General features: G+C 36.6%; 1 protein-coding gene across 1 annotated transcript in view; it reads left to right on the top strand.

The window, feature by feature from the left end:
* The window catches only part of LOC149196930 (derlin-2.1-like), a 119,399-nt gene extending 110,371 nt beyond the window's left edge, over positions 1 to 9,028 (top strand). Inside the window, exons 5-6 of the mRNA XM_089405684.1 lie at positions 8,319 to 8,372; positions 8,458 to 9,028. Of these exons, the coding sequence (XP_089261810.1) occupies positions 8,319 to 8,372; positions 8,458 to 8,628 (225 nt within the window). The 3' untranslated portion in view covers positions 8,629 to 9,028. The remainder of the gene's footprint in view (positions 1 to 8,318; positions 8,373 to 8,457) is intronic.
* The last annotated feature ends 4,105 nt before the right edge of the window (positions 9,029 to 13,133 follow it).

The following is a 13,133-nucleotide window of genomic DNA, read 5'->3' as shown; positions in this document are numbered from 1 at the left end:
CTTTAATGCTTGTAGAATCTAATTTCTTTTGCTTGTCCTTTGGAACATGGATGTATGCGGGACACCCAAAGATTCAAAGATGGTCCACAAATGGTTTCTCCCCTGTGAATGCTTCTTCAGGTGTCATATTCTAAAGGATTCTATGAGGACTTCTATTTTTTATATAAACTGTTGTCATTGTTGATTCTCCCCATAGAAACTTTGGTAGATCCTGATCAAATATCATAGTTCGTATACATTCTTCAATTGTTCTATTTTTCCTTTCTGCAACTACATTTTGCTTGGGATTGTAGGGAACAACGAGCTCCCTCTTAATACCCGCTTCTTTACAATATGCAATTAGTTCTTTTGAAGTGTATTCCCCACCATTGTCGGATCTCAAAGCCTTTATCTTTCTTTTGGTTAAGGTCTCCACTTCAGATCTAAACTCCTTAAACTTTTCAATTACTTCATCCTTTGTCTTGAGAAGGTAGAGTCATGTCTTTCTAGAGTGATCATCAATGAAGGTCACATAATAAAGATGGCTTCCAAGAGATTTGTTAGACATAGGCCCACACACATCATAATGAATGAGGTCTAATATTTCCTTAGACCTTGTATCACTGCTTGTAAAAGACTTCCTTGTATTCTTTTCCAAAGCATATCCCTTACATACTCCTTCACGATCTTCCTTGATGTTAGGGATGCCATTTACCATTTGATTGAGAGAGGGAATAATATTGTAATGTATATGCCCATATCTTCTATGCCATAGTTCAATAGGATTGATCTCCATGTGAACTAGAGCTTGAGGACATGACGTTATAACTCTATATAGCCTTCCTTCACATACTCCAATAACTTTTGCCTTGTCAATGCTTGAATCTTTTCCCCAAACCAAAACTTTACCATCTACAAAGGCAACCCTATCTCCTATATCTTCTAAACAAGAAATTGAAAGTAAATTGTTTTTCAAACTTGGAACATAGAGTATATTGTTGAGGTATGGCTTTGATCCATTTTCCAGCTTCAATGATGTAGATCCAAGGCCCTTGACTGTATAATTGTTGTCTCCTAGCTCCATTGCATGAGATGATGGTTCCTTTCATAGAGTATGATGTTGTCCACTTTCTCCCGTCATTGTCTTGATGATCCATTATCAATGATGCATGCATTATCATCATCAAGAGTACGTGTAAGTGCATCCAAGAACCCTTTGCTTTTGACTTTCTTAGATAAGTTGTAGATGATACTTCCAATCTAGCTTCTTGCAATTTTTATAATATTGAATCCCATCTTCAAGTAACTTGTGATCTCCAACCTTCTTCGACATTAGCTTTGATACCATGTTGAGAAATCAATACTAGTAGGATTTAGGGTTTGATTCCTCTTTCTTGATATTTACTTGTGAATTATGTTGGCGTCTTTAACTTCTTAATTAGTTTATCTTTTATCAAGTAATTACCAAATTATGTGTATGGAGATCATAAGAACAAGAGATACAAGATATAGGTGCACAACTAGGGAAAAGCCCCTATAAGGGGAAAACCAATCAAGAACTCTTCCTGAAGTAGATTCAATTCAAGATGAGACACTTCCAGACTTCCTAGACCTAGACAAAGACCTCCTCCAACCCACCAAGTCAACCCTTCCCTGGGATAGGTGATCTTAACAAAATACTCCAAGTGACAACTCCCCAACAACAACTTCAATTCATAATTTCAGCCCCGCCCCCCCACCCAAGCCGTAGAAATTCGACCCCAACAACAAAATTTCAGACTCGCAGTAAACACAAATTTTCGACCCTAGCAACTGCTCAGAAACTTTACATGTGTGAGAGATAGATAGCCCAAAAACTTCGATTTAGGTCTTCCCAACAACTTCATCCTCTTCTAGCTACTTCGCACTCTTTTTCTGCTTCTCTTTCTTGAAGATCGAACTTGTTGAGTGAATGTGACAAATAGGTCGAATTGCCTCTCCTTATATAGCCTTTCCCCTGGGTTGAATTGCCCTCATGTAGGCTGATTTCTTGGGGAAAGGGTTGACTTGGTGTGGAGGTGACAAATTACCTTTTTGACTAAAAAATAATTCTTTTTACATGATACAAAAGCCTAAGAAGGGTCTAATAATAATGACAATGACTCTAATGACTCAAGACAAAACTTAGAAGCCCTTAATGGGGGCTTTGACAAGTACAATTATGAACACTGAAGGTAGTTACATTCTTCAACCTTTTTTTCAACACTCACCTAAGCCCCCCCCTGTGGCAATTTCCCTTTGCTCATTCGTTTCACAATGATTCCACATCCACGAGTTCCCCAAAAGAGATAGCAGAATGTCATTGCCTTCATCTTTGTTCTAATTGTGATGAATGATATTTCAAAGGGCACAAATGTAAAAATCTAAAATAATTTCAAATGGATGTAACTCTACATGACAATGCAAAGGACATTCCTATTGAAAATACTCTTGAACCAACTTTGGAAGACACCACCCCCCCACAGAAGATGAAGCCCCCTTGCAAGCTGCATGTGATGAACCCCAATTTTCTCCCCATGCCTTATTAGGTTCGTAACACCCCAAACCTTGAAATTTATTGGTTGCATCAAAAGCAATGCAAATTGTTTGTGTTGAATCATAGTGGCAACACCCACAATTTTATCCATAAGAGAGTGGCACAAGACACCCATTGTTATGTATGCCCCATATCTAATTTACAAATTGTGATCGCTAATGGTGTTACGATGAAATGTGGGGGTTGGTGTGAAAATGTGAAACTACAAACTAGTATCATCTCAAAACTCATGTGTTTGCTATTGAAATGGGCAGTTGTGATATACTTATTGAAAGGGTTATGCACTTTGGGGCTAATCGTCATGGATTTCAAAGAATTTTAAATGAGCTTCACTCAAGAAGTGTAGAAATATATCCTCAAGGGGTTTACATTGGGTTCCGTGGACATTATCACCTCTCATCATATGGAGAGAGTTGTCGAAGAAAGGCCACTCCTGTGTTATTGCATAGCTCAGTTCCATGCAAGTAGTCAACATCACACTGTAAGAGATTTGCCTTGATTTTTAGCTAGTTCTCTCTAAGCATCATTAGGTATTTGGAATGTCACAAGGTTTCCGACCTTCATGTGAGGAGCATGACCATGGTACTCCTCTCATTCTATGTAGTCAACCACCCAATGTGTCCTTGTTGGCACCCTCTTGCATGGAAACATGAAATTGAAAAGATCATTTAGTAATTGTTGGAGGGATGAGTTATACATTGCAATACTAGCCCTTACTCATCACCAATGGTCATGGTGTTAAAGAAGGTACTTGGTGCATGTATCTTGACTTATAGGTTCTCGATAAGTTGAACCATCAAGGACAAACTTCCTATCTCAGTTATTGATGCCCTCTTGGATGAACTTTATGGAGCCAAGTTTTTCACTAAACTTGATCTTCGTTCTAGCTACCACCAGATCAAAAAAGGCAAACATCTCTATGATTGCTTTTTGTACAAATGAAGGTCATTATGAGTTTTTAGTGATGGGTTTTGGCCTTTGCAATGCTTCATTAACCTTCCAGAGCCCTCATGAATAAGTTCTTTCGACCATTCCTACCCAATTTTGTGCGAATATTATTTGATGATATTTTGATCTACAACAAAACATAGGAATACCGCATAAGCCATGTTGATAGAGTGTTGCAACTCCCACATGGGCCACTAGCTATTCATAAAAATGCTCCAAATGTGCCTTTGGGGCCTCATAGGGTGAATACTCAGGTCCCATTGTAATTCAGGAGGGAGTATGAATCGATCCCAAGAAAGTTACAACTATGCAAGATTGGCCTTGACCTAAAACCTTGAAGAGTTTGCATGGATTCTTAAGACTTTTGGGCTACCACAAAAAGTTTGTGAAAAATTATGGAAAATATGCTACTCCTCTAACCTTGCTTCTAAAAAAGGATGCCTTTGTTTGGATTGAGGTTGTTGAATAAGTATTCTCAACTTTAAAGGATGTCGTGTGCACAACTCTAGGATTAGCAATGTTAGATTTTACTAAGACTTCTGTCGTGGAGTTTGATGCCTCAAGCATGGGTTCTGGAGTGATGTTGATGTAAGAAGGGTGGCCTTTGGCATTTACTAGTAAGCAAGTATATGACAACAATTTTGGGTATATCCACATATAAGAAAGAGATGACGGGCATCCTGCATGCAATAGAGACCTGGAACCCATACCTCATAGGGCAACATTTGTGTATCAAGATTGACCATCATAGTTTGAATTACTTTCTTGAACAAAGGTTTTTCTCACTAGAGCAACATAAGTGGGTTACTAAGCTCTTTTAGGGTATGATTATGAGATTATCTATAAGAAGGGTAAAGAAAATGTGGTAGTTGATGTGGCTTATCCTAACAATTTGAGGGGCATGGATCCCTCTTTGCCTTATCTTTACCTTATCTTTACTTGTTCTTGTTGGCTTGAAGAAGCTCGTCAAGAATGGTTGCCAAAGACTTATTCAACTTATCCACAAGCTTTGGGAAGATCCCAACCCTACTAAGGGGTATACATGGTGGCTAGATACATTGTAGTATAAAGGACACATTGTTTTAGTAAAGAATTCTTCCTTAAAATGAAGAATTTTAGAGGAATTTCATTCATCACCTATAACAGGTCACTTAGTATTTTATAAAACACATGAAGGGTTTGAGCGCTTGTTCTTTTAGGTGGGCATGAAAACTAACATAGAGGATTATGTGGCAACATGTGACACTAGCCAAAGAAACAAAGGGGAGATAACAAATATACTAGGGGCGTTGCAACCATTACCAATCTCATTACACATATGGGTTGGCATTGTTATGGATTTCATAGTGGGACTTTTGACTCTTGAGGGTGGTCAACAAATCCGTGATGATGGTGGTAGTCAGTTGTTTCTACAAATAAGCTACTTTTGTGCCCTATCACATCCATTTACCCCGTCCTTAGTTGTCCAAGCCTTTCTTGATTAGATTTTAAAGTTACATGGCATGCCCACTTCCATTGTCTTGGATTGGGACCTTACCCTCACTAGCAAATTTTGGTAGGAGCTATTTAAACTATAGGGTACTTAGCTAAAAAAGAGCATTGCATATCACCCCCAAATAGATGGTCAAATTAAAGTGGTCAACAAGTGCCTAGAAACCTATTTGAGATGCTTTGCCTCTGACAAACAACACTAATGGGCACGATGGCTTCCCCTCGTAGAATGGTGGTATATATCTCATGGGGTTACTAGAATGATCTCTTATGAAATGGTTTATGGGCAAAAGCCATTGTTATTCACTTAATATTTACAAGGTGCTTCCATTGTTCAAGCAGTGAAGCCATTCTCGACATACTAAAGGACAATTTTTTTATTGCTCAAAATAGAATGAAGCAACAAATGAACTGGCATTGCTACAAACATTCTCATGCAGCATGAGATTAGGTGTCTTTTTTGTCTTCAACCTTCTAAAATGCAAAGTTAAAACACCTCAACGATTAGCACCCAAGTTCAAAGGACCCTATGAGATCCTCCAACACATTGAGCAAGTGGCCTACAAATCGGCTCTTCCAACCCATTCTAAGATTCGTCTAGTATTTCATGTGTCTTGTCTAAAGAGATTGTGGGTTCGAAGTGCAAGGTGCAAACCAACATACCAGGACTTTGGTGAAGAAGGCTCCATTTGGCTTTAATTGGAAGCAAGATTTGATACAAGGGAGTGTCAATTGTGCTAGTGCACTATCAATGAAGTATTGATTTACTGAAGATGCCACATGGGAACCAACCATGATCCTACAACATTTTCCACATCTTTAGCCTAGAGGACAACATTGCTTTAGGAGGCGGAGGGCATGTTATCGTTCTATCCTAGCATCCCTACTTTAAGCTACCTAAGAATTAGCTAATTGTTGTATGCAGGCATCCTCTTTGAATAAGGCCCATTGGGTAGTTGCAGATAGTTATTTAATGTAGTAAGGCACACTAGGTAGTTGGTAGCCATTAATGATGTGACTAGTAGTAGTTAGGGTTTGTGCTTTTGAAAAGCTTTTTAAAGGGTTAGAGAGTACGGAATGTTTGTCCGATGTTGTGTATCTGGAGCTTTGCTTGGTGAAAGGTTGCTCCACCTTACAATGAAAATGAACATTATTTAGTTCTTTGGATTATCTTAGTACAAATGTATATCTTACAACTTTCCTATGATTGTCTCTTGTATCTGGTTATTTCAATTGTATTCTCTATATACTTGGTTCTGTTTCAATTTCAAGGGTTAAAGGAACACTACAACCCTTCATTTTACATCTTATGCAAAAATATAGAATGCCTTTTTATCGGTTATACACAAATTTATTGAAATACAAAATCCGAAAGTCCATCCATGATAGGAATCCAATGTGTGATAGTTCTAATGCTAATGAATGACTGAAAAATCCATAACAAATTGGACTAAACATACATAATTAATTTTATCTACAATATACACTGTTAGGAAAGTTGATGGGTCTCTATATCTTACAACCATGAAATTTACATTCTCAAAGTTTAAGAAGACATGGTTTTCCATGTTTGGCGCTAATTTAAAACTGTCAAATATGCAATGGAATAAAACAATACATCCCGTGGGATGTCAAAATCTAGGGTTGGGTGGCATGTGCAATGATCAAGGTCCCGTTGGCCCCTTCCTAGCCCAGGTTGTCAGGGCGATCACAACTCTCCTACTAGAAATTGTGCCAATGTCACCCTCATCATCAGCCAGGCAGACAAGTTTGGGAAAGATATGTGAGCTGCTAGAGCTAGCTGTATGGCTGCCATAATGAGACTCCAAGTCCACCTCTCAATGATAGCATCCCTTGAATCCCTCTAGCTATCTTTGATGTGGCAAAACACAGAAGGGCGAATGATGGATGGAGCATCCTTGATGTTTGATGAACCCCATATGACTTCATGGTTGCTACAAAACCTGATGACGAAGAGCCTCCATCTTCTTCAGCAACTGGGGCTCTGACTGCCTAAATATTTATGATTTCTGATCGTATTTTTGGTTTGCCCTTTTGCGCATTTGTTACAAACTTTAAATTTTGTATGATACTATCTTTTAGATCCCAAGGCTATTGATTGCTTTGCTTTTAAAAAGGGAATTTCCCATTATTGCCTCTTCTATGACTTCGGGTGCTGATATTACATTGGCACCCTTTTTCTTTTTTTGTAATATGCTTACTTTATTGTTAATAGATCTTAAAAATAAATTTCAAAAAAACGTCTTCTTCATTGTGATGCGACATCTAAGACAAGTAACTAAGTTTTTGGTCCAGGAATGTAATTCATTAAAAACTTTCAATTCGTTTCCTAGTCAGAAAACATGTTGAGCTTTTTATTGCTAGACAACATATTTTGCTGATTATGTGGATGCAAAATTCTGTCTTAGTACTTCCAATTTGTTCATGCCTTTAAGGTTGTCCTTTGAATACCTGCTGAACTTTGCTGTCGTGTAAGCCAAATGTATTTGTATTTGCAATGCCACCATGCAAGTGGTGAGAATTTAAAGAATTATGTCTTATTTTCTATGCAGAGAATGTGAAGCAGCTTTGGCAGCATTGCTGAATTGCTTTTCTATTTTGCTGGCAATCAGCAAGCCCTTGGCTACTCTTAAATGCATTAGCTGTGTTTCCCAATTGGCATGAGATTATTGTACTTGATAGGATTGTTTTTCCTAGCCAAATGGTTGATTCTTTGCCACATACGAGAAATCCCATGCGTCTGAAATTGATTTACTTCAAAAAGTTGAAATTTCTTAATTTTGAATGAAATGAATTCTTCACAGGACTAGCTATTTTTTGTTTCAAGCATACATGTAGTTTCTGATGAGATAAATCCCTGCAAATATTTACATATGGTGTTAAAATTTTTCATGGAATTCTACTTCAATAATCAAAGAAGATTTTTAGCAGGCATATGTAGGATTAAATCACCACTGTCCCGCCTACTCAAATGCACTGTTTAATAACAATATTATGGAGATTCTAAAATCCTATGATCATAGATTACTTCTACCATTTTTTTCCTGTTAATATGGGAGGTGTAACTTATGAAAGAAACCACATGGAATTTGTGTTAACCTTTCTAGAATAATTTTGAGATTGTTACTTATAACTAGCTCAGTGACTTCCCAAAGTGATGGGATTAGGTATGAGATTGGCCAGTTGATCGTGTATTTCAGTTATTTTTAGGCTTCCTCTTCCTTGCAACCTTTTTTTTAATAAAGGAGGAAGCAGAAAATTCACATTCGTAAATTAACATCAAATTTCTTTTCTTTGCTTGCAGGTGCTTCTTGGATTCTCTGTACTTGTTGGGAGCAGCCCCTGGGTTGATCTATTGGTATAAGCGGAATGCTGAAGGTTTTTTAAAGGTGTCTTATATTTGCATTGAGATAACTATTTTTAACTCCTATCTGTGTGTGCAGGGAATGGTTGCTGGTCACGCATACTATTTTCTGGAAGATGTGTATCCTATTATGACTGGTCGTCGGCTTCTTAAAACTCCTTCGTTCATCAAGTCAATGTTCCATGACGAAAATGTTGTTGTTCCACCTGCGGCTGCAAGAATCCCTGCTCAGGGGCTTCACAGAGATTGATTTTTCATCGGACAGCCAAATGGTATATGTGTTGGTCAGGATTACTGCAGCTGGGTGAATGCCCTCTCTTCCTAGCAAGATTTTGAATTCCACTGGGTGAATGCCCTCTCTTCCTAGCCTTAGAAATTTGAATTCCACTCGGAGTGGATTTGGCAAGAGACTACCACACAAATTTTTACAAGAAATCATTTTGCGGTTAATTTTAAGTCCTTCGAAGTGCATGATTTTAAATGGTATCTCTCATAAATATCTCAAGTACTGCAGGAATATCAGTTAATATTATTTTGTATATTGGATATCATAAATTTTCGATTAAAGCGAGTTTTTAAACAGTAAGAGTTTATTGACGATGTAGCATTTTTCATTTATTAATCGATGTTGAGAAAGCTCACTGTTAACATGTTGCGTGTTTCTATTTGTAATATCTGATCGTAGGAATCAATTATAGAATTTAAAATTTTGATCCGAGGTCATAGATGGTCTGAAGTTGCTTGGAATTGACATCTAGATGCCTTTATATATTGTCTAATAGTCTCTACTTACGTAAGATGTGTAGAGCTTATGTTTACTGCAGTGCAGTGGCAAGGATATCTGATGCCAAATTACGTCCTCCAGGATTGCAGAGAGACGTTAATGTAAATTGAGTCTTGTACTTTGGAACTAGTATTGTCGCAAATGAGAGAAGGTTTATATCCTCAACGAGTAAGGAACTAAGGTGTCATTTAGTGTAATTGGAAATAAAGTTTAAAGGATGTGGGTACTTTCCAGAATACTACAGTGAATATGTATCTTCACACAATACACCAAAATTTGGAGTATTAAAGCTATGTAAGAACTCGATTGAAGCCCAAAGTAGACTCGGAAGGATATGAGTAGGAATTAGATATGAAGCCGCTAATTAGTTTGATATAAGAATAATTAAAGCATGTTTGCAACATGCTATATGTAAAATTTAAAAACGAAAACATGTTTCTAGCATGCTAATGCAAGTATTCTGCTGTACTATGGTTGTTGGTGCTAGGATGAAGACTAGGGTGGAAAGGATTACATATGTTCTTGTCTAATAAAATGTTTCTGTTTTCTGACGAGGGAGGAATTTATGGTGATATTGGATACCTTGAGTGCCATAACCTTAGTTTGCAGCTTACTATGATGGTAGCCAAAAAAATAAATATTTGCATTGAAGTGTTATATCGGTTACTGTAGTTTTTTCTGCAGTGTTATGTTTGTTTCTAAACATGATTTGTGGGTAAATTCGGTGGTGTTAATGTATCTGGTTACTCACTTCGGTAAATCTAGACTGAACTTGTGTTTTTTCATTAAATCACTGATAATCTAAGTTTGTAGCCAATGCATAACGAGACTGTAAAACACAGCAGTTATGCGAATCTTGGGTTGTGCTTTCCATTGGATTAGATCCGACCGGGCATTCTTTGGAGATAATTATGGTGTACTAATAGTTACCAAGTGATATCTTTCCTCAACCATTGGCTCTCATCTGTGCTTTATCGGCCTGCGTGCACATACATATTCCCAAAGCAGGAGAAATTTGTCAGAAATCATTACCATGTTTGAGCAACCTTGCTGAGGCTAGCTACATATTCCCAAAGCAGGAGAAATTTGTCAGAAAGCATTACCATGTTTGAGCAACCTTGCTGAGGCTAGCGCAAAGCCTGGATCATTTGGTGCCCTTGCATGTTAGCTAGAGGCTAAACCAACTCTCTAGATCATTTGGTGCCCTTGCATGTTAGCTAGAGGCTAAACCAACTCCCTAGAGAGTGTCAACACCTTGTAATACCTGGATAACACTGCGTATTACCAAGAAAGGAGCGTGCTTGAGCTCTCAGATAACACCAATTTTTGCTGTTTAAGCATATCAAGAGGGCAACACCTCTGCCAGGTGGGCTCTTCCCTCATGCATGCGTGTACACTACCTGTAATATTGCTTTTGTCCTTAATTTCCTCACACTTTAAAATTGTGCAATCACCCAAAAATGACTAAAATTTGACATCCGCTAAATGGTTTTTGCCTAATCTTTCTAGTCTAATCTTTAATGGGATTTCCCTTTTAGTGACCATCATATAGGTACGTTAATAAATTGTATTTGCTTAGAGACGTCAATCTTCATACTGCTTTATTTTGTGTGCAACTTTCCATTTGTAATGCAGAGAAAAGAGGTATCTTTGAATTAATTCAAAGGGGTCGGTGGTGGTCGTAGTAAAAGATTTGTAGTCATGTTATACTCCAAGTTACTGGTTCCATGGTTAATTAAATTTTAAGTTAGTCAGTCAATAATTTTTTTTTTTTTATCTATTTCAATGTTGTGTATTTGCGAAATTTCCATGGTGGTAGATTTCTATTGTTGTGAGACGGAATAAGTGGAATAAGTGGACTTAATAGTTGAGAACATGCATTTCATACTAGGATGTTACAGGTACAAATCTAGAGGGGAGAGTAAGGGTATGTGCTCCTTCATGGGTTTTAGTAGTCAATTCTCTGCTTGGAAGGGATCCCTTATCCCTTAAAGAATGTCTCATATACCAATCTGCTTTCTGGCTTGATTGTGACCTTAAAATTAGATTTATATTATTATTATAATATTTCGATATTTTTCAAACTCCAAATTATATGGTACGATAACTTGAAGGTTTTCATTTGCTTGTTTGATTGCATTGGTATTTTACATGTGGCAAGTGTACATAGTGTTGCCTTTGGAGATGATGGATATTTTAATAATTTGCTATTTTAACTCTGCATTCAAAAAATAAATTACTCAGTGAAATACGCATAGAGGCTTTTTGTTCATATTTGCTGTTGCAATGAAAAGTATGACCTATATTTTTAAAAGTTTTGTAGATTGTTTGGGTTTGTTTTATGGTACCAAGGTTGCTGGTTATCTTTTTTATGTGTTTTATGTTGGGTTTAACGAAATGGTTGTTTTGTTTCTAATTGTTAGTATGACATTGAAAATCAAAGTTATGCCTACCGGATGTTGCATGGAGTTACAAGATGTTTATTGTATGATACACGATTTGATATGCATCTAATATGCTCTTTCATGTCGAATGACTAACTCCATGGTTTATCTTATTGCGATGTGTCATTTGCTGCCTTTACCCGTGTCAATACTCTTGTTTTAGTCCTTGTACTTTTAAGAAGTTAGAAAAAACAATATTCATGCTTGATATCTTAACAAGATTCCATACCATAACAATTTTTGCTTTGAAAGATTTTAATATTAGTCTCGGTCCTAAAATAAACACCAATCTCATCATAAATCACAAAACATCCATGATATATTTATTTTTTAATCATAGAAATGTTACACACAAACTTACCATGATGACACTTACTCTATTAATGTGTCTACAAACAGAAAATTTGGAATTCTCTTTACATTTTCTTTTCCTATCATCCCTTCCTACATGCCTAACCAAAAGACATATAAAAAGCAAAGTCCTTTGGCAGAGTTGAAACTTTGAATGCTATTTTGATTTACAAACACAAACCTGACCAGCAAAAAGAGCCCACATTCCTGACCAGCAAAAAGAGCCCACATTTTTTAACGGCATCTCTTAGTACGAACAAACCACACAAAAAGTGTATTCTAGGGGATTAAAATTCAACATATGATAACACATCCATTATATTTTGAAATAATGATTGATTTGTTTCATGACCAAAATTAAAACTCTCCACGGATATGTTATAATAGCAAGCTTTATATGATATACCAATAATATAATTAAAAGAACTTATGTAAGTTGCTGATCATGATGGAGCCAAGTTTGCAATAAGTTTTTTTTGGTTAAACCAATTACGTAAAAAAGTATTTTCAAATTTGAGCCATGCATGACATTAAACTTCAGTTCGAAAAATTTAATTCAAATAAAATTTGATAATATTCAATGCGATCATGTTTGAAAGTAACTAACAAGGACACATTTAAACACTAGATCTATCAAGTTTGAGAGGGATCAAATCTCAAGTTGCAAAGCTCTTTTAGAGTACAAACTTGAAAAAATGTTTGAACCTTGAGAGATTTGATCCATCCGGGTGTTTGATAAATATGAGATTAAGATGGATCACGTAATCCAAACTCTTCATCCTCTAGAGTTTCATCATTGTCCTTTTCCACAATATTTTCTGCTTCATTTTGCTCATTTTCTTTTTTTGATGGATCTTTGATGTCCGTGAATCTCCCAATGTATGCCTTTCCAATCATTCCATCTAATGGTGGTTGAGGTTCATTTGCTTTTTTTTTTCACACACGATTCATTAAAATCCCTTTTTCTCTACCCAAGTTCTTGCAGTGCATTTTGAAGAAATTGAAGAGCATTAATTCTTTGCTGAATAAATTTGCACAGTACCGTCTTTTTAATGATAATGCAATTTATTCCTTTTTGTAGGCTACATGCTAGTGTTGTATCTAATTATCAAGCATAAAAGAAATAATGAAGTGAATTAGTATACTGACATAAATTAAGAAAGAAGATATTGAAAT

The sequence above is a fragment of the Pinus tabuliformis genome, chromosome 2_2 (genome assembly GCF_031772625.1).
Source record: "Pinus tabuliformis cultivar Carrire ecotype Pingquan chromosome 2_2, CPIR1, whole genome shotgun sequence".
Lineage (NCBI taxonomy): Eukaryota > Viridiplantae > Streptophyta > Pinopsida > Pinales > Pinaceae > Pinus > Pinus tabuliformis.
The sequence above is the reverse complement of the archived record's forward strand: the minus strand, read 5'-3'. Positions and strand labels throughout refer to the sequence as shown.